The sequence below is a fragment of the Vespa velutina genome, chromosome 2 (genome assembly GCF_912470025.1).
Source record: "Vespa velutina chromosome 2, iVesVel2.1, whole genome shotgun sequence".
Taxonomy (NCBI): domain Eukaryota; kingdom Metazoa; phylum Arthropoda; class Insecta; order Hymenoptera; family Vespidae; genus Vespa; species Vespa velutina.
In genome coordinates this window covers 8,485,045-8,510,862 of record NC_062189.1, presented here as the reverse complement: position 1 = coordinate 8,510,862, position 25,818 = coordinate 8,485,045, and the positions used below count along the sequence as shown (strand labels likewise).

General features: G+C 35.7%; 2 protein-coding genes across 2 annotated transcripts in view; one reads left to right on the top strand and one right to left on the bottom strand.

Moving 5' to 3' along the window:
* LOC124946549 (protein artichoke-like) overlaps positions 1-25,105 on the bottom strand; it is a 53,501-nt gene extending 28,396 nt beyond the window's left edge. The window contains exons 1-2 of the mRNA XM_047487338.1: positions 24,775-25,105; positions 15,630-15,761 (exon numbers count right to left, since the gene is read on the bottom strand). The gene's annotated coding sequence lies outside the window, so the exon portion shown is untranslated. The remainder of the gene's footprint in view (positions 1-15,629; positions 15,762-24,774) is intronic.
* Positions 2,243-4,146, top strand: LOC124946551 (maltase 1-like). The gene has a single exon (XM_047487345.1). The coding sequence runs from the start codon at positions 2,267-2,269 to the stop codon at positions 3,980-3,982; it is 1,716 nt and encodes a 571-aa protein (XP_047343301.1). The 5' UTR covers positions 2,243-2,266; the 3' UTR covers positions 3,983-4,146.
* Positions 25,106-25,818: the final 713 nt, after the last annotated feature.

Below are 25,818 nucleotides of genomic sequence, written 5' to 3'. Positions count from 1 at the left end.
GATTGAACAGAAGAGGTGATAAACCATCACCTTGCCTTACTCCTGTATTTATCTCAATAGGTTTGGATATCTTACTCATAAATTTTATTTTTGAAATTGTCTCAGTAAGTGTTTTACGTATTAAGTTTGCCAATTTATTTTTAATTCCAAATTCACGTATTGTTTTATCTATGGTTTGTCTATCAACTGAGTCAAATGCCTTTTTAAAATCTATAAAAGTTACAACTATGTCCTTTGAATTCAGTATCCTATGGTGAATTAAGGATTTTAAGTTAAATATTTGTTCTGAACAAGATCTACCTTTTCGAAATCCAGCTTGATACTCGCCCAGTTCTTGTCAAGTGTTATTTCTATTCTATTCAGCAATATTTTTGAGATTATCTTGTATGCAGTTTGTAGAAGAGAGATGCCTCTATAGTTATTAACGTTCTGTTTGTCCCCTTTTTTATGTAATGGGTGAATTAGAGCTACTTTCCATTCTTCTGGAAATCTTTCTATTCTCCAAATGCAGTTTTTCAATGATTTTTGATTGAGATCATTTTAAAAGTTCAGCTGTTATAGAGTCTTTTCCACTAGCTTTATTATTTTTTAGATTGTTAATTGCTTCTTTAATTTCTTCAGCATTGGTTGGTATATTTTCTTCCAGATTTTCAGTTGTTTCAGAGAATTCCAACTTATGTTTTGGTTCAGGGTAGTTTAAAAGTTGATCAAAGTGCTTTGCAAGTATTTCACAGTTCTCAGCATTGCTTAGGCCAAGTTTACCATTTTCATCTTTCAAGGATGTGCTAGGCGCTTAATACCTCTTTAATTGACTCTTAAAAGTCTGAAAGGTTTCGAGAATTATTTTTAACAAAGTTGTCTTGCATGTCAATAAGTTGTGATTTTTCCAAAGATCTTTTGACTCCCTTTATTATTCTAGCAGTGCCTTTCCTTTGTTGTTTGAATTGGTCATGGTGTTCAGTCTTCCCCGAGCATTTTCATTTTTTCCATTGTTTTGTCCTCTCCTGTAATGCATCTTCATATATTTGGTTTCACCAAGGTTTTTTTCTATGCTTGGCTAGTCCAAATGTTTTCTGGGCTGCGTTCGTTATTTCTTTAGATAAAACTTGCCACTTCCCATGATGAGTTACTTTTATTCCTTCCTGAAATGTTTCCAAAGTTTCTTATGTAATTTGGAGTCTATTTGTGTTGTAATTTATTTTTTCCCCTTTTCTGTGATTTCTGTTGGGTAAGAATTTGAGTTTGATTTTAGACAAATAGTGATCGGAGTCAAATTCTCTGCTTCTTACTACCTTGATATTCATAATTTCTTTCATGTTTCTTTTCGATATAGCTACATGATATAGTTAAAATTCACCTAGCATTGGATTGAGAGAAATCCATGCTAGGTGAATTTTTAGCTCTTCTTGGCAATTTCCTGAAGAAAGTTGACATTATTTGAACGTTTTTACAAATAGTAATCAATCTCATCCCATTTGTGTTTGTTCTTTGGGGTGCAGCATATTCTCCCTCTAATGGTCTATGAATTCTCTCTCTTTCTATTTGGGCATTGAAATCTCTAAGTAATATCACTATATTTGATTTTGGAATTTTAGACGTTTCATCGTCCAGGAGATCCCAGAATTCCTCTACTTTATTTGGGTTCTTCTTGTTGTCTTCATTTATTGGTGCATGACAATTAATGAAAGTATATAATTTATTTTTGCATTTCATTGTCCAAAGAGACATTCTTTCTGAGCAGGAGTTGAATTCAGTATTTGGATTCTATTTTATTTTAACCAAAGAAAAAACTTTGAAGATGTTAGATTTCCTTTATCGCTTTGCACAACTTCTTTTAGTACCAGCGATCGTTGTAAAGACCATCTATAAACTAACAAGAGAATTTATGATTGGTGTATTTCGACGAATTGTAAAAGAATTAGAATAACGAGCCGAATATAAACTGCAATATTGATAGATTACAAAGTGAAACGATAAAGGTAGATAACTAACATTTTGTTATCCATACGTTAACGATCTTCAGTACGCGTAGATTTATCACAGTAGATAAACAATCAAGATTTTTCATTTGTAATCGTACATCAAATACTTTCAATAAAGTTTTGTAAATAATATATCGCAAATAAATACTTCACTTGATTTATCGGTATCTTATTTTTATTATAAGTGATAACACTTCTATATGCCTACCTACTTGACATATTTTTCTAGCAGGTCGTTTACTATAAATGATCAAACAATCATTGAGTATGATCAGTAATCGAAAATGTGGGGAACGGTTACGAAAGTCGTGTTATTAGGGCTTTGCCTTTCGTTGTCACCTTCGGGTGCAAGCAACGACTGGTACAAGAATAGCTTAATTTATCAAATCTATCCTAGAAGCTTTAAAGATAGCAATGGCGACGGTATCGGCGATTTGAACGGTATTACCAGCAAATTGGAGCATATCGCAGATATTGGTGCTGATGCTCTTTGGTTATCGCCGATATATACCAGCCCTCAAGCTGATTTCGGTTACGATATTTCTAATTTCACAGACGTCAATCCAGAATATGGTACTCTGGACGATTTTGACAGACTTGTGGCAAAAGCAAAGTCACTCGGTCTTAAGGTAATACTTGATTATGTGCCAAATCATAGCTCACACGAGCATCCGTGGTTTAAAAAGAGCGTACAAAAGATCAAGCCGTACGATGACTATTATATTTGGCGAAATGCAACATACGTTAATGGTACAAGGCAACCACCCAACAATTGGCTCTCCGTCTTTGGAGGTTCGGCATGGGAATGGAATAAGCAACGTGAGCAGTATTACTTACATCAATTCGTTGCTGGTCAGCCAGATCTTAACTACCGTAACAAGGATTTGGATCAAGAAATGAAGAATGTTTATTCGTTTTGGATGGATCGCGGAGTTGAGGGTTTTCGTATCGATGCGATTAACCATATGTTCGAGGATTCCAGATTCTTGGACGAGCCATCAGCTAATCGTCCTGACTTGCCACCGGATGACTACGATACTCTCGATCATATCTACACCAAAAATCTGAACGAGACGTACACTGTACTTTCAAGCTGGAGAAAGTTACTCAATGAACACTCTAATAAGATCAAAGGCGATTACAAGATGTTACTTACTGAAGCTTACACAGATTTTGATCTTACAGTAAAATACTACAACGCCGGTTCTACCGTACCATTCAACTTTATGTTCATGGCAGATCTTAATAATCAATCTTCAGCTCCCGATTTCAAACGTTTTATCGATCGTTGGATGAATAATCTTCCTTCAAAAGACACGGTTGCCAATTGGGTAGTCGGAAATCATGACAACCATCGAGCTGCTAGTAGATACGGAAAACAACGAGCTGATCAATTGAACATGCTGTCTATGATTCTACCTGGTGTTTCTGTCGTTTATAATGGCGACGAAATTGGTATGCTGGATAGGGATTTCACTTACGAAGAAACAGTTGATCCAGCAGGTTGTCAAGCAGGTCCAGATAGATACTATCTTAAATCGAGAGATCCAGAAAGGACGCCATTCCAATGGGACAATAGTACGAGTGCTGGTTTCTCTACGAGTAACAAAACTTGGCTACCGGTGAATAATAACTATAAGACCTTAAACTTGAACATACAGAAAAATAGTCTTATCTCCCACTATAAGGTCTTCAAGGATATGATAGCGCTCAAGAAAACGCCTATTATCGAGAGTGGATCTCTCGAAAGTATTCTTGTTACCGAGAAAGTTTTGGGCGTTGTACGTAGATTTCTAGGATCAACGGTGGTTCTGCTGATCAATTTCTCGAATTCCGATGTTCAAGTTGATGCCAGAACATGGTTGAATATTCCCGAACAACTGGTTATCTATACTGCCAGTGTAGGATCTAATATCAACAGTGGTACCAAAATCAAAACGTCTTCTTATGTTCTGCCGGGGGCATCTTCTGTTGTTTTAGTATCTCTAAATGTCTTTTAATATTAATTAAAGAAAACTTACATAGGTGAAGTAATTCTATCAATTCTTATTAGTGCGATAACAATGGATTTTGGATTATTTATTATATCTTTTTAATTCCATTATATTGATCAATCCTTGTTATTTGTTTTATATTACAAATAAATGGAATGATGTACTGTCTATATAATTGTTTTATCTTCCAATGCCTATCCTTTGTCACAAAATCGTCCTAAGAGAAATACTTTTCGATTCAACGAATCCGCATAATACGCGCATTTCCAGCTTTGAACAGGAGAATCCTCGGTTCGTAAATATTTATAATGAAGATATCCAGGGAGAGTAGTAGTTTCTCTCGTCAAAAGTCACCCTCTTAACCATATACCGCCGTCACTCTCGAATAACTCTACGATTTCGCGAAATCCGAATACGCATACTTTCGTAACTCCAAGGTGTTTCCATATCTTAGCATAAAATTACAGGAGTTTTAATCTTCACTTCTAAATCCATGTGAATAATTCGCGAATCCGAAGCCGTGTAAAAGTAAAAGAATCTTGTCTCACAAATAATTCGAACAATTTCATGTGCGATTATTTAACAACCTCTATCCTAGACATTTTTACTCGTCGTCTTGTTTTAATTGCTCTTGAGAGTGTCGGGGGAAAAGACGCAAGTTTCTGGTGAGTTCGTCGACCCTAAATGGGGTATTTTTTTTAAAAAAAAAGAGTCGAAATAAAAGGTAAGGTGAAGAAGTTGCGCTGTTAAGTTATATATGGATTCAACGAACAAAGGGAGGGAGAGAGAGAGAGAGAGAGAGAGAGAGAGAGAGAGAGAGAGAGAGAGAGAGAGAGAGAGAGAGAGAGGAAGAATGCATGCGTGTTGAAAAATATACGCGTGTGCGTTGGTGGAAAATTTTAAGTTTTCATGCCGTCATCCACGACTATCCAACGAACGCGCAGCACCAATCACGCTGAGTGCACATTCTTCAAGCTCTTTCTTTATACCTGACTCTCTCTTCCTCTCATTCTACAAGGAGACAGTCGAGAGAAGAGACCTCTTCGCTTCCATGGCATTCTCTTTCTTTCTTTTTCTCTTTATGACACAATGTACATGCATATGGACGAATGTCTTTACATATGTACATACGAGAGCATGGCCAAGATCAATCTTTCGAATATTCAATTCTTCCATCTCTTTTCACTTTTCTTTTTCGTTCTGTTTTTTTTTTCACGAAAACGTAGACAGCTTCCAGTAACCTCGTTGCATCTTGTTCGTCGTGAGATAACTCCGAGCGTCTTAATTAACACTCTGCTTCACCGCCTCGCCAACCCGATTTCTCTCTCGCTATCTCTCGGCTTGTCCTTCCATGTTAACCTTTCTCCTAGTTATCTACACAGAGTCTGAGTTTTCGGGTATATTTGCTTACTCCGAACTGTGCCAGCACATATACCTACAGAGATACGTATATACTATATACGTTTTATCGATTAAGGCTCGTGACACCCGTGAGAAAGTTTCCGATTTTAATCAACAGTACGCTGTTGAGTGTGGGATTATATTAATCGAGTCTCTCTTTTTCTTTATCTCTCTCTTTCTAATTGGATAGTTTAAAAATATCTTTTTCCTTCTGTTTAGTAGTTCGTTCTTGCATTGTCTTTCTTTGTTGAAATGTACATATACATAGTTTCTTACATGCTGTTTATACATATAAAATATTGTATTTAAGGAAGAACTGATTTTCACAAGATGGGCATGCTGAATATTCAAGTATATATATCTATGTATATATAGATAATACATATTTTGGTAAAATTAATAATTTTGTTTTGGTTTATAATCAAATTACATAATAGTATATCATTTTAATTATTCTCTATTGCCTGGCCATTTATTTATTTTATTGTAAACTCGTTTTATATTGCTCAAACGAGCTTTCTAGATGATATAACTCGTGACACTTGCTCGAAAGAGATTTTGAAACTTTGACTTCGTCACTTCTTATTCCGAGTGAAGTTTGATGGCATATTCTCTATTCGTTCTTCGCTCTTTCCATCTCTCCTTATCTTTCTCTTTCTGTTTCTCTTTCTCTCTTTCTCTCTCTCTCTTTCTCTCTTTCTCTCTCTCTCTTTCTTTATTCTCATTCTATCTAGGAGTGACATCGTGCGGAGTGCACTTTAAGAAGAACTCGGACACTTTGAAATTCATCGTGAAATTGTACATTTTCTTTGTTATATCGGATAAACATGTTTCTTTTTCTATCTCTCTTTTTGTATTTCTATTTCCATGCTTTAAAGATGAAAGCAAACGACGAAATCGAGCATACGAATACCTCACCCACTATCGTCTGACTTCGTCAAAAGTGTAGACTCGGTCATTCTTATTCCTCGGAGGTAAGCAATGTTCGGATTCTGACATCACCGGAAAACTCTTCCTCGTTTCTCGTGGCTTACTTACTCGAACTATGTATATTGATGTGTATAGGAGAGGAAAAGAGATAGCTCACAGCGTCTTAATTAACGCTAGGCCCATCTCATTCGCCTTTTCATCCTTTCCCTACTTCGATGCTATTTCTTTATCTTCTTTCCTCTTCTCACTTTGGAGACCGGCCACTAAGGAATATGCTTTCAAAGGAAATATGGAATGCCTAACGGTCTTCGCTAGATTTCGTTTTTTCCTTTCTTCCGTCCTTTATTCCTTCTCCTTCTTTCGTGCTTTACACTCTTTCCTTTTCAATATCACCCCGTCGGCCTTCAAAAACCTTAGTAAGGGTTGTAACCGCATCAAAGAGCTTTCTTAAATCGTACCGAGGACTTTGAATCAAACGTATGGTTATATATAGCAACTTCATTCGAGTAATTTTTAGCTTTTCCTTTCTCTAATTGGCAGGAAGAATCATCTTTGTGATTTCATTAGGTTGGTTTAATGACGTGCAAAGATACGACGAAATTTGAGTAAAAAGAAAGAAATATTTTTGGACTCGTTCGATGATCCTGTTCACAATTTTTGTTCCTATCCTTTTACCAAATTTCCCTTGTACACTGAACTAGAAAAATTGTTTTTCTTTATTCTGCGTATAAAACGAAGCGCAAAGAAACGTAGTCGAGGCGCAAAAAGCTGTAGAGCGAAAAGCTCGCATCGTTTCGCTTGAAAGAACGCATCGCTTCGGGAGTCAGGGCTGTTCGTTGTCGTGTTCACTGAAAAATATTTAACTGCAAAACTTATTCTTTCTTCTCTTTTTTCCTTCTTTCGTTTTCTTTTTTCTTTTTAGCTTATTGATTTCAGGCTAATTAGAAAATATACTTTTTTAACGAGTCAAATGACATAATCAACACATTTCATCATTTATGTAGTTAATATTACACGCTCTTTCCAAATAACTTACAATGGATTTTCGTTCTCTAACGAACTAACTCTCACGAGTATACCTAATTCCTTCAGCTTTGTCGAGTTATAGTTTCGAACAGTAAGCTTCATTAAGACACGAATCATTGGAAATACTGTATTCAGAGAAGCAAGATTCGCTCAAGCGAGCAGATCGTGCGTTTGATTCGGCCGGACAATCTCCGATTGTACCGAACATACTGCCGAGGATTGTTATCGCGTGTTACAGCAGCAATAGTAGAGGCAATAGTATGGCATTGCTAGTTTTGGTATGGAGAAGGAATTGACGGAGGAGAAGAGGGTTAACGGGGACGCTAAGCTATCGCCATATTGGCAAATAGTAAATATTGCCCTACCTAATTGTGCAGCCAGTGGTAGTAGCGATTTACACTGTATTTCGACGCACAGCATAAAGCACACTCCCTCAGAGAAGAACGGAGAAAAACAGAGGGATGAAGCGATAGACAGGGATGGAAGTAAAAAGGGTGTAGAGAGAGATGCATGAAGAGACAGAAACAAAAAGAAAGAGAGAGAGAGAGAGACAGAGAGAGAGAGAGAGAGAGAGAGAGAAAGAGAGAGAGAGAGAAAGATAGAGAAAACATGATCAACCCTCTTTGCTCTGGTCTCGCTTGCTGCATATGCTCGTTCCCTTTCGCGTACTACGAGAGAACGTGAGTAAGAGAGGAAGAGAGAAAGATCGTTGTTCTCTGTCACGGATAGGAACGATATTGCCTGGTAGATTTTATGCGTAGCCCGAATCCAATTATCCTGAATAATTTATAGCTGAATCACGGACATTAATGACATCGGCTCGAATTAGGCAGAGCTTTTCAAAATTGCTATCGGTAGCGCTCGAAATACTAGAGGGAAATGGTCCGAGAGTTCGACGTACCGATTGTCAATGGTTAATTGGCACGCTGTTCGTAGGTATTGAGAGAGGTAGCGGTGGATAAGGGCCGGAAGAAAATCTTGATTTTCTAATTGAAGACTCAATGTCGACGATTAATTATTTAAATGTGACATTCAATTTTATTCAACCTTTTTCGAGTCAACGTATGTAAATACGTCTTTAAATGTAAAAACGAAGTAATACGCAGAGATTATTTAATCGATAGATATTTGAATCGGAAAATTACACACAAAAGACCAATTGTGAGATTTTTGATAGATAAGTATAAGTAAAGGTCAAAGAAGTCGGAGTTTCTACGGCAATAAATAGGAAAACGCTATCTCTGCAAATAGGAGAAGTTGAGAAAGAGAGAGAGAGAGAGAGAGAGAGAGAAAAAGAAAATAGCGAAGAATAAATCGAGCGTTTTACCTTTTCTCTTCTTCATTTTTCGAAGAAAGCATTCTTTTGCTGGAAAGTACAAATTATTTTTGATTAATATCCGAAAATTCATATTAATAGGTAATCAAACAAATTATTCGTACGATGCAGTTTATACGAAGAAATGGAAATCGCTTTGCCAATGAGAAGTAAACTCTGTTGTCTTTTGCAATAGTTCTCCATGTTAAACATATTTTTCTATGGTATTTATTATTTCAGATTAACTTAATATCGATTTTTTATATGCTCCATAAATAAATCAAAACATAACATAATTGCCATTTAATAATGTTCCTCTAGGGATTTTATATTTCTATATCCATGATTACTTTTTGCTTCAAGTTTTTTATCCTCTGAACAAAGGACAAAGTCGTGAACCAACTTGGAATATTATTCGTTAATTTCGATTGCTTTGTATTTGAAATTTCACTATGAAACAACAAATGTTACTTCCCCTCTTTATTTTTGTTTTTCATATTTTAATACTCTTTATTCGTTAAATTATTCTCTTTGTCTCTCTTTCTTTCTCTCTCTCTCTCTCTCTCTCTCTCTCTCTCTCTCTCTCTCTATCTCTCTCTCTCTTCTTTTCTTTTCCCTCAAAGAATTTCACCTTGAACTACTAATAATATTGTCGAATTCTACGGTAATTCTTCTCTCTCAAAGAATGGAATAACTGGACCTAAAATTGTTGCGGAGATAGGTATGCGAAAAGAATATCGCAATGGCGGCTGTGACGGAAGGAAAGACCGGTTCTTGTGAAGTATTAGCCACTATTTATCTGTTAACTTTCTATTCTCCGCCCAACTCTTACCAACGGAAATACTGCCTAGCGATGGTAAAAGGAAGGAAGGAAAGAGCCGAGGGAAAATGCGGCAAAACGTGGAGGCTAAGGTATAAAGAAAGCCGTACTTCTTTTTTTCTCTTACTATCCTACCTAACCTTCTATCCTCGGTCTCCTTGCCATTCTGAAAAGAAAGTCTTCGCGAACTTCTTCGTTGACGTAATTTATATGACGTCGTTCGTGAAATAAATCCACGATGACACCCCGTACGACTATGTTTTCTAAATAATTACAGTTTATCCTATAGATTTCTATATATCTGACATTTAATGGAAAATATAATTCATTTTTTGTACAAAAGATAAATTGTTAATTAAATGTAAAGCAGATACTATATATATCTACATACCAGCAGGTACAGTGATTCAAATATGTGAACTTGCTCATTCAGAGCAAGTACGTGGAATGAAGTACAAGAGGAGACGAAGGGAATGGTGGTTAGACCGTTAGGATCGTATGGAGTTCGCGATGCAGACATGGCTAACTGCATTAGCTCCCTTCGGCCTTGTTGAGCCTAGCCGCCATTGCGAAGGAGAGAGGGCAGGAGAAGGGAGACAGACTGGTGGTCCTTTGAGGCTTGTGTGGGTGCCGAATACCAATCAGTTATGTCAATTGGCCCCAACAAAGTAATGAATGGTAATTGCAAGGCCACCGGCTAGCACGTCCGTCCATCGCACCCTCTAACACGCGATTTCCAGGTCCCTTCTCTTCGATTTCCCCGCCCTTTACTCCCAATATACGGACCATCTCCTACCCCTAACTCCAAACCCCCATACGGTAACCCTTCTAACTATCTCCCGTGTCACGTTCCGAATTTGCAACGAGCCTTTCCCATCGCTTTTAAATTCGTCTAATCGGATTCTCACGCGAGCCACGCGTCCAAATCACGCCACTTAATCATCGCCGTAGCCGAGCAAATCAATTTATAATACTCACTGGCAGGTTGGGAGTTTTAGTTGAGTTTCGGGTATCGTACGAATGATTCGTCGTTTGAGAGATCATTAGTTCGGAATCGTTAGTTCGAGATGGAATATTTTTGGTCGCTATGTAATTTTCAATTAAATTGAATATTTTTATTAAGATTATTGCAACGAATTATATTAAGATATTTTCACATTTATTTCGATGTTATCTGTAAGATCTGTAGTTATTGAAAAAATGATAAACGTGTTGAAGTCATAGGGTTTGCGCTGTCCATATAATTCTATCGAAATCTCGTTTCCGATTAATTTCGATAGGAACGATTGTTGGGTCGAATAATCATCGGATCGAGTGCTTGGTGGAAACCGATTTTCCGTTTGATGCGTATCGCGTTAAAATAATTAAATTCCCTGTTTGCTGACATTTTCTTTCAACACATACACATACATACACAGATATGCATATATAGATATGTATATAGTTCGATTACTGTTTATGATCGAAATTGGTTTATGTGGACATTATCGTACATCCGTCGGCTAGCGGCAAACAGAGAAGAGAGTACTAATGAAATTCGTGATATCGATGGGAACCGTGAGATACCGGTAAACATTCGAAGATCGCCGCGCGAAATTGAAATTTGTCACTTCGACGTTGTTTGCATGCATTGCCATTTCAGGTTCATTGGAGAACTCTCTCTCTCTCTCTCTCTCTCTCTCTCTCTCTCTCTCTCTCTCTCTCTCCCTCTCTCTGTAGGTTACTCTCCTGATTTGGATTTCTGATATATCTTCTGTATTGCTGCTCGATCTATAGTCTTTAACGAACTTTGAGTGTTAATAATGTTGTTCTATTTATTAACCATATATATTTCAATCGTTTTGGTAAATAATAAACAATTGTAATGGCTTGAAATGGAAATCGTTTGTAGTTAACTTCTTGATTCCACGGTGCTATAAAAAAATTCCAATAGATTTTTTCCGATATATCAATGAATCACACTGAAAATGATAGAAACGTTTGATGAAATAATTTTCTATATTATTTCCTCTTATTTTTTTTTCTTTTTGTCGATATTTTAAAGTATAAAAAGTCGTTGAGAATTTAAAAAATATGTACATTTTTTTATTTAAGCTCTATAATTTTATGACTCTTATCAACGACAAACGAATCTTTGGCGAATTCAGTTGGATAGAAATGATTTACAAAGCTGTACTCGGCTGATTTTTGTTGTATTAAATGATAACCATTAATAAGCTTCCTATGTCCTTTGTACTCGAATGACGAGTTTTATACATTTTTTTCTTGTAACGAGTTTGGGGTAACGAGGATACGTATTACGAAGGCGAGCTGAAGGGGTGGGTTTATCGCATGTGTCGCGATAACCATACGTTTGTTATCTCCCATCACCATCGGCAGTAAATATATATATCGTGAGCAATATTAATGGTCCGTATATCCTCCGGATTCGTTTGTAAAGATTTTAAGCTGAATCGATCGTTCGTATACGCGTAGGGAATAATTTTAATAACATAGTAATACTTTTTTCTTTTATTATTAATTTCGTCGGATTCATCGAAATTCTCGAGCAAAAAAGAAAGAAAGAGGATCTCTTTGTTCGGGGAGAAAAGTATCGTCTTCCGAGCGAAGCTTCGTGTAAATTGCTCGCAAATCAGACTCGATAAAATGGTAATCGCATCCTTTACAGCAGCCCACTCGACAAGTACGAGAAGAAGGGGAAAGCTATATTGTCTCCTTTACCAGGTTCGTTTTTTACCGACGTTGTTTTCAGTCGGTTCTTTGTGGGAAAGAAAAGAAGAAAAAGAAAAAAGAGAGACGTAATAATTCGGCGAACCGTGACGTAACATGCTTGAAGAAATCAAATATAACCGCGAAGATGATTAATGGAAATCGAAAACATCCTCTTTCTTCCTATCCTATTTCTCTTGTTGTGATAGCATTGTTAAAATTTACAAATATCGATTCAAGAGAAAATAACTTTTATATTTTTTTTTCCAACTGTGAATTTTATATCCTTTCCTTTTTATGACACCGTGTAAAAAGTTTTATTGGACATATTAATACCGGTGGAATTAAATGGAATCTTCGATTAGAATCGGTTGATAGGTGAATGTAAATCGGAGTGTGAACTACGAGCAATGTCATTTAAGAGGATAACATAAATCTACTATCCTTCCCTTCCAATCCGAACGACCTAGAACAGTAGATAGCAATGCACGGTATTATCATTAAATTGAACGGAACGTTTAATAGCCGTAGTTTCGGCCAGCTATAATTGCTAATTCGTAGATAATTGGAAGCTCTGATCATGGGTAAAGCTCGAGAGACGTCGGCTGTGCGTTAATATGAGTTTTGAATTTACCTACTAGCATTTGTGCTTGTTGTTACATGTAAAATACGCAACCTCGATACTCTATAATCTATATTATTTCGTGCGAACATAGGACACTCGATGAAATGGTTTATAAAATTTATGCTTTGTGAGATAATGCGAGAAATATCGCTCTATCAAATCTTCCGTACGTAATAAAAATTTATCTCTTACAACTTTCTAAGGTCTTAGAATATGTAGTAGTCTATGAACGCCTTGACCTACTTATTCGATTCGAACTTAACGCGATATCGACTAACACTGTTCCAGAATTTATTGCCCGTTTCTCTTTTACCTCCTTCTTGCTCCTTTAGAGTGGACATGTTAGATATCGCCGGAAAGTTCTCACCGTTTTCGTAGGGATTTCTCGTAAATGCGGGTACGAAGAATGGTCATTGCTTGTACCCTGAAAGCGGAGAAAAGTACAAAGTGCTATAGATTATGAACGTAAGAGTGATAAAAAGACAGTACGGTTATCGAGATCTTTTTCAGAAGCGATGCTATCCTTTATCTTACCGACGAATTCATGGCAAGTGTGGCCGACGGATAATATTGCAGACGTACGCTGTTATCGTCGCCGTAAAGCAAAGGGGCGTTTCGTTTTGTGCATTAAGAACCACCCCAAGAGAATGTCCGCGTACCATAGCTTGGAAGGGTTCCAATAATCGTGATAATTTATCGTGGCCAAGAGGGTTAATTCTCGATTAGAGAAAATGGAGAGCCTTTTGCGAGATCGAGCCAAGAAGCTCGTGCCAAAGTTGAATCGTTATTTGAAAAGGAGCTGTCTTTCTTTCAGTGAAATCAAATGTTTTCTCCTATCATTCTGTCTATTTCTTTCTTTACTTTGAAAGACGTTCGAAAGCCCATTCGATTTCCTTCCTGCTGAAGAATCCTATCTCGTTGTCTGATACGTTCTTTAAAAAGTGCAGTGAGAAATTACTGTTGTCTTTTCAATTTCTTATAATTTCATTGTTATTTTAAATTAATTACATAGAAAGCACTTTTTTCTTACGTAGAAGGGATTTTGAGAAAAGCACTGATAATGTATCGTCAGTGAATAAAAAATTTTAAAAAATTTCACTTTCATACTATTTTTATCCCATGTTAACATATACGTTGCGTTCCAAAAAAGGAAAAGATAAATCCATTTATTTCTCAATTCTGAGTGGAGATTTTGTGTTTGTTTCTTATACTCCTATTGTTGTTTATTGTTAAATCGCTCTACGCGTTAAAATAGAACTAATTTCGGGAGAAAGACCAGACGAGATGTGCGAGCGGACGGACGTGGATAGTTTAGCCGGATGTAACTCGTGGACTTGGTAATTCGTGGTAAGAGGAAGTGTCCATCGTTGAAACGAGGCTAATGCAATTGGCGCGTATTTACCAACGAATATTCGTATATATATGTATGTATATATATACACACACATATTATCAATATAGACAATGCATACATATATATACATGTTTATATGTGTGCTCTTGCGAGCATTATGTGGATTTATGCACTTTGCTGTGCCATGAATGTGTATTGAAATGTATTTCAAGGCGAACACTAGTTATTAAGCCTATTAATAAACATTTAATATCGTTCATTGAATCTCCTACCGGCGAAAAAGCGTTACGTATCTCATAGGACGTGCAATACCAATTTGGAATTTTTTATCATCGTATTTTAATTTTACAAAGTTTTCTTTCCTTTTTCATATAAAATTTCTCTCCTTATTATTAGATGAAATAATCGCTGGTGATAAGGGAATACTCGAAGCTGCGAATTCTTTCTTCCGCGTTAGCGTCGCGATTTATTTGCGGAATTAGAACATACGCGTTGTACGAGAATAGAGGAAAAGAGAAAAAAATTACAGATGGTTAAAGAGTAGAAGAAAGCTCGCCTCAGTTCAAATAGTATAATTCAATCAAAAACTAATTTTACGGTCGCCAACTCGTTCATTATTGTTATTACTTTGTGAAACTTAAGCGACACCACGTAACTCCTCGATTATTTTATTCTACGAGCTTCAGCTTTCCCTCTCTCTCTCTCTCTCTCTCTCTCTCTCTCTCTCTCTCTCTCTCTTTTCCTTCTTTTATTTCTCCAAACTCATTTCCAAGTGATGAAAAGCTTTTGAAAACGAAAAAGAGGTGGGATCCAATTTTTAAGCGTTAAGGTGAATATATATGTGTGCGTGTATATATATATTTATTTATATACATGTGTGTGTGTGTGTGTATGTGTGTGTGAGTGAGTGAGTGAGTAAATGTATTTGTGTGTAGAAAGAAACTGTTTTTTCTTAGATTTACATATACCAAATCTGATTAATAGACCTTTAGAGTAGTCTATGCCATTTGAAATCAGTCTATAAAACTTTAATGTTTCTTAGTCATTGCAACGCAAGAAAGGAAAAGAGATTGAAAGAAAGAGAATCTTTTTCGCTTTTTTTTCATATTTTTTGAGACAAAACAACGCCTTTATGCTACCTCTTGACGAAAGGAGACATCTCAATTTTATGATGAAGTTCCTTACAATGATTTTTGAACTCGGATAATTGCTACATCTTTTTTAATTGACTGTTTGCTTCTTTCTTTCAATTTTGCTTTTAGGAACGGACTTTTGTCTTAGTTATATTTTCATGGTTCTAAATTTGTCAAATAGGTATAACAAATATCTTTCTTTTTAATATTTGAAAAGAGGATCTAATAAACATGAGAACATATCTACGGGAGATGCTAATTTATATAGAAATTTTTTTTCTCGATGAAATTTGTAAAAAAATACAATTAAAATGATCGTTTATTAGGAGAAAAAACTCACTTCGATCGCTTCATCGAAGCATCTTCATTAATCTTCCAGTTATGCGATCGTCATTCGTAGCTAATAATGGAGCTCGATATCCGATAGGACGACGTTGCTTCTCTTAAGATCACGCCAATTTCTTCTTGAACGCTGGAACAAAAGAGAGAAAACAGATATTTTCTTTTTCGTTGGACGCGTATACCAAACGAGCGATTAATTAACGAATGAAAGGTATCGGACCGAGGCGGAACGGTGAATTTCACGCTCGAACGTTGTAATACCGCTTGTAATTGATTTTCAACGGCGATTGTTACTGATCGTAATTCAGCATCGGCATGGATGGCCACGTGCGAACGCGATATTATCGCGTATATCGTCGCGTTACAAGTGTACTGCTACGTCCTTGTTCTATCCTCCTCCTCTATTCCACTTTGTACCATCAAGCCCGTAATTTGCGCGTATCGTAAAACATTATATCGCGTATAATTAGTGTTTGATCGTTAACGCGGAACACGATCGAAGCTTAGCTTTTATCCATCCTGATTTTCATGTTATCCTCGAATCGAAAAGATCGTTGTAATCCAAAACCAAATGGATATGTAAAGTTTAACTGTTCAGGATAAATAATAAATTTTATACATGTTTACTATAAACATTTGATTTAATGTATAAAATGTCGAAATATATTTCTAACGAATCAATACTCTTAAAGTATAATTTTTTCGCTTTTTTCGAATTTTGTTTTTGTTTTTTTTTTTTTTTTCATTTAAGTGGCTTCAATAAAAGCGATTCATTTTATTTGAATAAATCATTGAATCGTGAAACTGGCAATTATCAACGGCAAGATGAGAAAGTGCGAGTCGAAGACTACGGTCTGACATTGATTTAGGAAGCACCAAAACCAGTTTACCACAGCAAACGGTACGATTTGTGCCTTTGGTGACATGAATATGCAGAATGTCTCTGTGGACAGCTCATGGTAGTTTTCGGAAGAGAGAGAAAGAGAAAGAGAGGGAAAGAGAGAGAGCCTAGAGAAACTACTTTGACATGAGAACAACCTCTCCCTTTGGCTACCTCTTTTCTCCACCTATTCTCGGAAACTCTGAGTGGAACTATGTTTAGACGAATCTCGACTACTGGAGAAGAGGAGGCTATGCTATTGAGAGAAAGAGAAAGAGAGAGAGAGAGAGAGAGCGTTAGAAAGGATCAAATCTTCAAGACGCAACGACGGAAGTTTCTTAATTATCGGCCGAACCTTCCAGATGAGAGAACGAGTGGTACTACAGTGAACTTGATTTCCCAAAACGATGATTGCCTCGGAATCTCGAGAAGTTCGTTCTAATGTCAACTGGAAAACTGCTCCTACTTCGCGCTTATAATCAGGGAATTAAGAATGGAGGATAGAGAAAAATAGAGTGAAGAAGGGTAACTCACGAAATGGTGATCTATATTCTACTTCGACCTGATTTATGGTGATTATCCTCTGTAGGTGGATAGTTGATCACGATTTTACGAATAATTGCCCTCGTTGTGGTTAAAATCATCCAAGTGGATATTTATAGATTTTTCAATTAACCGAGAAAGTTCAGCTAAGAGATCGGAGTCGAAACTCGATTCATCATAATTATTCGACAATTCCATTAACCTTCTCTCGGTGTTCTTCGTAAACTCACGTGATTTCGATGGCACATTTTTTCTGTACCTGAGTGAAAAAGGAATGGTTAAAGAAGGGTCCGAAGGAAAAGAAAAGACGTGAAATCTCGAGCAAGTCAGCATCCCGTGGAAAGCGCGAATGAATCGGAGAGGAGGACAGCTCGGTATAATGAAATCGGTTTTCGCTTAGCACGCTTTCAAGGAGCCTTTATTAAATCTGCGATTCTTCCGTTCCCTTTTTTATTATTCGCCGTCTACTACTAGATATCTCTATCTCCTACTACTTCTGCCAAACTTTATACCATCTTCAATTCCCCTAGATAACCGGTATATGTGGAAGGGGTAGTCTTCTCTCTTTTTTTTTAACTTCCATTCTCGTTTTACTTTGGATCTGTCTCTTCTTTTACAGACATCATCCTTTTCTAACTTTATTCAACCTTTCTTTTTTCTTCATCATCTTTATTTCACACGTTTCCTTGGACCACCAAATTTCTTCTCTTCACGGATTTACAATGAGAGCTCGCATTATTCTATCACTCCGCCATTCGATCATTTCTCCTTCTTTCATGGATTTTTTCGTCAAAATCGTTCACACAGGCGCAAACGACGATCGCTTCTTCTTCGAGAAACTTTCGTCATTGAGGTGTCAACTTCTTGTTTTTTTGAGAGGGTGTTTTCGTAGTCAGCAGAATTCTCGTTTCGCATGCGATTGTTATTCGTGTGTTTAAGTCTGAAGATTAGCTGATTTCAGTGGTACATCGTACATTAATATTACACCAGAGATAGATTGTCCCAATGGAGGAATATTAATCGTTTCCTTCACTCAATTAATTTCGTTTATTGGCTAATAGATTAAACGTTTGCACATTTCAACGACATTCCACCAGCATTTACGGCGTTAATTAGCTTTGCGTATGCGTTAAGGCTTTATGCACCATTTTCCTCGTCTCTTGATGCCAATAAATTACTATCCTATTTCCCATTCGATTATTAATGTAATTGAAAATTTTATTTGAAGGAATCGTATTTAATATTTAGATACATTTTTCTCGTGGCAATCAAAGTAAAGTGAGTATTTTTAATAACCCTTTATCAAAAGAACGTTTACCAAAAAAACGTTATAGAATTCTTCTATAACGTTTTAATTCTCTCTCTCTCTCTCTCTCTCTCTCTCTCTCTCTCTCTCGCTCTCGCTCTCTTTTTCTCCCAATGAACTGTGAAATCAAAAAGAAACTTCCGTAAAAATTGTATATTTCAAATTTCACATTTCAAAGTTATAAAGATTATGTCATAAGATTGCTCTGTCAGTATTAATTACCTTTGTAACACTTTTTTCTACGTAAGCAGCATCAAGATATTTTTATAGTTTCGTTTCTTTCGCTTAGGAAGAATATAAAAGAAAGAAAGAGAGCATAAAATGTAACGTCGAAACTAGGGAAACAAAATATTATGCGTTCACGATTTACCTACCACCGCTTTTCCATAAATATTCAGAAAGTCGCTGATCCTTGCAAGTAGTAGAAAACGTGTAGGATGTAGCGATATTTGTGCCGAACAAAACATAGATAAAAAGAAGAAGAAGAAGAAGAAGAAGAAAAAAGCAAGTTTATTCGATTACATACATTTCTAGCGAACTCTGTTTTCCCATTTTGCAACGTACGCAATCGAAATTAATAAATTAAACGTGAATTAATGAAGTCATATGCCTGAAAAGTATATTTTTGATCGTATATGATATGTGCCCTAACAAAAAGTGAGATTCTGAACTATATAATTGGAATGGGATATTTCAATGCAAAAACTGAAACAGGTATTTTTAGTTGAAAATCACTTCGAAAGGAATGCTATACTTATCTAATATATTAAAGTTTCCCCAATCGATATTCACCAATGGAAATACCTATTACGTCTCTTTCATTATTTCTATGTTTTTTTCTTTCTTTCTCTCACGTTTAATCTCGAATTATCCAATTATTTATACTTTCCAACTTTGCATTTAATATCCTCTGATGAATCTCCTCGATAAGCGTGAGTAATGACAAGTAAAAATAAAGTTTCAACGTGTTACTGATGCTGCTGCTGGCGTTCTTTCTATGCGAGTAATATCGAGAGAAAAAGAAAAGGATGAGAGAGAGAGAGAGAGAGAGAGAGAGAGAGAGAGAAAGAGAGAAATAAAAAGAGGGAGAGAGAAAGAGAGAAATAAAAAGAGAGAGAGAGAAATAAAAAGAAAGAGAGAGAGAAAGAGAAATAAAAAGAGAGAGAGAGAAATATGAAACCGTAGTTCGATATTAAACGTCGGCTTAACGAACTTTTATTGAAATCGAATGAAATCCAAACGTTCCAGACTCGGTCCTGCGATGAAGATAGAAGAAATGAGAAAAAAAGAAAAAGGGAGAATAATTCTCTTTATGTAGCTTGATACATATGTACGTATATACGTTCGAGCCACTGTGTATTCAGCGTGACTGTGAAAACGTACGTGAACATGAAACCAAATTACTTCCAGTGAGAGACCAAAGACTTCGTAGGAAAGAAGAACGGCGTCAAGGGTGACGGCGGTTCGGTTAAGTAAAAATCAACAAGACGTGGGCGTGAACGATCATTTGAAATTACATTTTATCAGGAAAGGAAGATTCGCGTTAAAAACTTGCTACTTTCTTTGCTTTTCATTTTTATTTTTTTTTTGTTAATTTTTTCACCTACTACATTTCCCTCATGAGAGAACCTTTCTCGTAACGCGTAGATATAATTGTTTCATTGGCTAAAGTTTCGTAACATCTTCAACGAATTTTCTCTCCTACAAGGAGGTGGATTTCGTTTCTTCTTAAATTTCCCTGAGGATTTCTTCCTTCTTTTTCTTCTTTCTTTTTTTTTTTTTGTTTCAACGATTCCGTAGCACTGGTAATATGGAAGCATTTTATACCGACTGCGCGTCGAGGTTAATCGAGCACGAACGTTGAGTTAGCTTCAAGTGCGCGTACCAACTTTCACGACTGTATATGCTTATAGTGACTCTCTCTATGTATAATATTATGTCACTCTTTCCTCCTCTGCCCACATCTATCGAAGATAGTAGCGTCGTCCTCGATGTTATTATCACTGTGGATTTTAAATCAGCTAATAGCAAAAGGCATCGTTCTGCTATCTCTAAATGCATTGAATATCCGGTGAAGTGAACCAGAAAGCAAAACTATAACAAAGATTATCATGAAATAAAGAATATAATTATCTTATTCTTTTAATATTATTTTCCACAAATTTACGAAGGACAAATTTTCCGTAGTATTTTCATTCAACTTAAGCATATTCAACCATCATTCAGCATAAATGGTTACATCTAGATAAATGCATGTATGTTGACGCACAAAGATGATTTAATAGAAAGAGAAGCAATCTCAAATGTTTGTAATAGTTATTATCATTAGAAAGCTTTGCTTCTCTACTCTCAAGGGAGTGAACGAGACATAGTTTAGTGTAGCTTTTATCAGAAATAAATGATTACGAGAAGGATGTTGGCGTGATGATGATGGTGGTGGTGATGGTGGAGGTAGTGTAGAGAGCGTCGAGGGTGAAATATAGCGAAAGGAAAGCCCAGACTTCGAATGCCTACGAGTTTGTTAGATTAGTTCCGAATATAGTTGGTCAACGTACGGCCGGTACTTTAGATTGGTTTGAATAATTGACACTGTGTGACGTGCATTACCTTATCGTATTATATGTTTTCATTCGGAATTTCTACGATAGTACTTGCACAGAGACTGCCGTAAACAACATCTGCATCCATTTCTTTTCATTTTTTTCCGTCTTATTTCGTTCAAAGTTTTTTCTGGCAATAATGTAGAATTATATATCCGTGATAAGCTCCTTGTATCAATGTCGCAAGCATATATGTAGGTAGAGTTTCTCAGAACGGTACTTTTATGTGCTTTTTAACAGCACCTATTATCTAATGTAATTAACGAAATGTGATAAATTATGAAATTGTGACAGCTTTCAGGCTTTAGAAAGTTGATTTGTCTTAGGAAATTTATTTGAGTTAATTTTGATATTATTAGGAGTTGAAAGTGTAATGAATTTAAACGAATCAATTTTATATAGAATAATTAAAATTGCAATTTGATATTAATAGCATGATCTAATCGATTTATATCTACGTTATACTCATCTAAATCGAAGTTGGAATTTAATTTATATTCGATTCGCAATCGTTTCATAAGCGTTTCATGATATTTTCGAGAAACGCCGTAAAATATAGAATAGCTTTGACATTTTAAAGTAATATTTGCCAAAGGGAGATTTTTAATTACTAACGATCCGAATGGGAGCTTTCACGAGAGCGGGCTTTCGTGCGAGGGCTCGATAATGTTTCAAAGGCTAGGCCGAGGCCAAGAAAATATTTAGGCACGTTTCAAGTAAATTTCCGCGAGACTTATGAGCACGCTAATAGTCGGCTCGAGCTTGCTTTTTCGTTGGTTACCGAGGTCACCTTTACTATTCGAAGAGAGTATAAAGCAGCTTAAAGTGGAGCTTTTAAGGAGAAACGGCACATGCATACGGATGTATATATGAAAGTGTACAGGCGCACAAGCATCGCATGCAATTCTTATAAGTAAAGCTATCACTTTAAAAGGTGAATTATTTTTCCTCTATGATCCTCCATTTTATTTTAGAAAATTTACATAAATCTAAGGAGAAACGCGCAATTCGTAACAAATCGCTTTTCGCAAACTACGCCATAACAAAGTTACAAGCGGCTTCCCGTATCTGTAACAACTTTGTCGGGAAACCAGCTAGGGCTCCTTGAAAATTCGATGAACTTTCGAGGCTATGTGGACATTGAGATATTATCTAAAAGATTCAAGAACGGTTCAATTACAATTTTCTAATAGATTAATATAACAATTGATGTTTCGTTCTTCTATTATCGCATCGATATATAATATTGATTATAATTTATTTTTATTTATATTTGTAACATGTATCACAATTCTTTCTTTATTCTTTATTGCGTTAGATTAAATGCTGCTATATTTGCCGGGAATGCGAAGTCATCGTTGTGGTATTTTCCAAAAAAAAAAAAAAAAAAAAAAAAAAAGAAAAAAAAAATCCTTTTATGCCCTATCTTAACCATTATACAAGTCCTAGATTTCAAGCTGAATAAATTGTTCTTTTACAGAATCGCGAGAATCCCGATAAACGCACGATTAACTGTTCAAAATGATTGTTCTTTTATCATTCGATGTTCTTATATTTAAAAAAAAAGAGAAATTGTCGCGCGATAATTTAGTTAATTACTCTATTATTTTTATATTCGATGTAATTAATTTTTCAAAAGACAATGAAATAAACGTTTCATTTGTTATCTAACACTCCTCGATATTTTCGATTAAAAGAAGTTTACATAATAGCTAGCCTAGTTCCCAGCCTAAGCGTTGATATTGACGATTAATATGATTGAGAAATTAATATGATTAATATGAGAGAGACCAAGAGGAATATCTTGCTTTGCTAGCCTCTTATTAGCTATAATTGCTTTTCGTGGCCAAGGACATTTCCTACTTGAAATTTTCCTTTGACTACTGACGGAATAAGTAGTAGACACTCAGTCACTGTCCCGTATCTACTTTTTAACGTCTTTGCCAATTTATTGCGACATCGGATACGAGTATTCCTTTTCCAATTTACATTATCTCCAAAAGTTCATCTAACTTCATCTTGGAATTCTTAATCCTAAAGAATTAATGGAGAGCATAAAGATGCACGTTAAAATTAATTGAAGGTTTCATTAACTTTTTTTTTTTACTTTTTATATTCGTTTATCAAAATTACTATGATAATAAATCTATGCTACGTAATTAAGGAAAAAAGGAATAGGGAATAAAAGAAAAACTTTTTAGAACAAGTCATTCATTCCAAAAGAAGTTTCACCATTTCTACACATCTTCTCCTCTATTTTCTTTTCATGCCTCGCGAGAATACGTAGAAATATCCATATAGTGCTGACAACTATCATGACCATAGTTAAAATGATATAAAGTTGGCCAATGTTGCATGTACGTGGGACCGTGATATATATTAAAAGTCAGGTAGAAGATTATAAAATTTTACAATTTTTGAAATTGTAGGGAAACTAGTCCGGTATTGGCATGCCAATTTTAATATGAAATAATGTCGTCAAACGTCTTTATCCTTTCTAGGTCAACGTTAATGTAGTAAGATTTATATCAACGGGCCCTCGTTCCTTTATAAAATTGGAGAAATAATAATAGTTTACCCAAAATGAAAATTTTAATTAATAGATCGACGGAAATCAATATTTATATCTTTTAAGATTAGTTTTTCCAATATCTTATTCTTTTCGTTTCTAATTCGTATTCGACATTAAATGAGTTAAAATAATCGATAAAGTTTTTTATCCTATCGGGTAATAAACTATACTGTACCTTATAAACGATTTCAAATTTTAACTTTGTCAATACTCTTATCGAGCGTATTGATCAAAATAAATGAGTGACTTACTTGTAAATCAAAAAGATTTCTATTATTCGATATTTTCGTTTAAAGCCTCTCGTTTTTAATCAAATTGGTTCGTAATTAACTTATCGATAGTGTTAATGAAAGACAATAAAAGACGAAAAAACGAATAGGATTAAAGAAAAGAATCTGAAAAGAAAAGAAGAAAAAATCTTTTTTTACGATAAAATAGAGGAGTATTTAATAGACACTTTTTCGTATCGAACGAGAATAGTTCCATAATAATTGTTGTCGTTGAATACTTGTGTGCAAAATGTAGTTCGCGAACGATCGTAGCAAATATTTTATAAACGCTGTAGGACCAAGAGCGTCAGGTGCGAGAGATATCGCGCGAGAGTGGAAAAAAATTAGTACTCCCTCCCCTTGAAATTGAGTTTTTTCTGACGTGGAGACATTGAATAAATGCTGATCGTCACAATGACGTTAATGGAACATCCGCGGAAAACGTACGCGTGGTTATCGAATATTTCGTCCACTTTACAATGATCGGAGTCGATTTTGTCAAAAAAAAAAAAAGAAAAAAAAAGATAAAAAAAAAGAAAAAATACACGATGGAATACCGAATCTATGTCGAACAAATTACTAAAAAAGTAAAAAGATAAAACATTGATTCTCCTAAAAATAACAACTGTCGTTGATAGTAAAAAATTTTCACGTTGAAACCTGAGTATACAGATACACATAGTAATTTGTACAAAATACGCAATATCGATCGTAAGAAATTTGAGATCCGGTGGATAGTTCGATTGCATTTGTTATTTTTCCCTCGCATCAGGAATAGGACTATAACCTATTTGATCAAACGATTTAATAGGAATAATGTCCTATGTTGTATATACGACATAGACAAGCAAATTATCTTATGAATTACGAACATAGAAGAGCTTAGAAAGCTGTTTTGTTGAAAGCTGTCGCGTCTACCAAAACGAGGAGTAGCACTAAAATTTCCGTTTTTTGCCCCGTAATCCTTTATTACCTCGAACTCTTGCGATCGTGGAACATGGATCGATTCCTCGTGTTTGTGCTGAGAACGGAATTACAACGTCACTGTCTCTCTTAAGTAACACCACTACTGAAACAACTCACAAAGTTGTATTAACTTGATAATTTTCCCTTCGAGAACACTATAATAAAACGGTTAGAAAGTTAATTTGTGAGAAAACAATCGCACGATCACTGTGAATTGAGGTCGTTGAGAAATATAGAAGTCATAAAATTGATTAGGAAAAAGAATAAAGGGCGATAATAAGCGGAGTCGAACGGAGAGATACACGAGCAGAGAGATACACGTGGTGTCGCGACGTGCGCCCACGGTAGACTGGCGTTCGTTCGTCCGTCTGACTCGTTCCTGACTCTCCCTACTTGCTGGAAGGCCGACTGGGTGGTTGGCCGGGTGGCTGGTTGCTGGCGTTGCCTTGCTTGTTCGCCTTGCTTGCTTTACTTACCTCGCTTGTTGCCTGCCTACCTTGCCTGTCTAACCGGCGAACGGTCCTTGCACTATGCTTTGTCCTTCGTATGTGTCCTTGTTGCCTTTTCTTATCTCGTTACTTCAGTGCATATACATTCGCTTATTTTCTCGTTCGTATATTTTATGCGAATTTATTAGAATTCTATTTTTATCACTCGATTTATATGTGATATTTCTACGATTTAGACATATTTTTGTATTTAATATATATATATATATATATATATGAGTCTATGTGTTTCAATGTAATTGTTTTTTCTCAGAATTTACATACGTTATATTAAAAAAATACTATGTCAAATAATATTTTGATCAAAATATTTTTGTATGTCTATGTAACTCTGATCCTCAATATCTTGCATGTTTTCATTTCACTCTTTTTTCAAAACGCCTTCTGGCTGTATATCTACACGTATGCCTTATTGCTATGATTTTTCTGCGTCGTTTTATTTCTGATATCCATCTGTTGTTCTTTCAAAGATGGCATCTTTGTTTCAGGTCGTTGTTACAGAATACAATACAAGCGCACGTTTAACGCGTTGCAGTTAAATG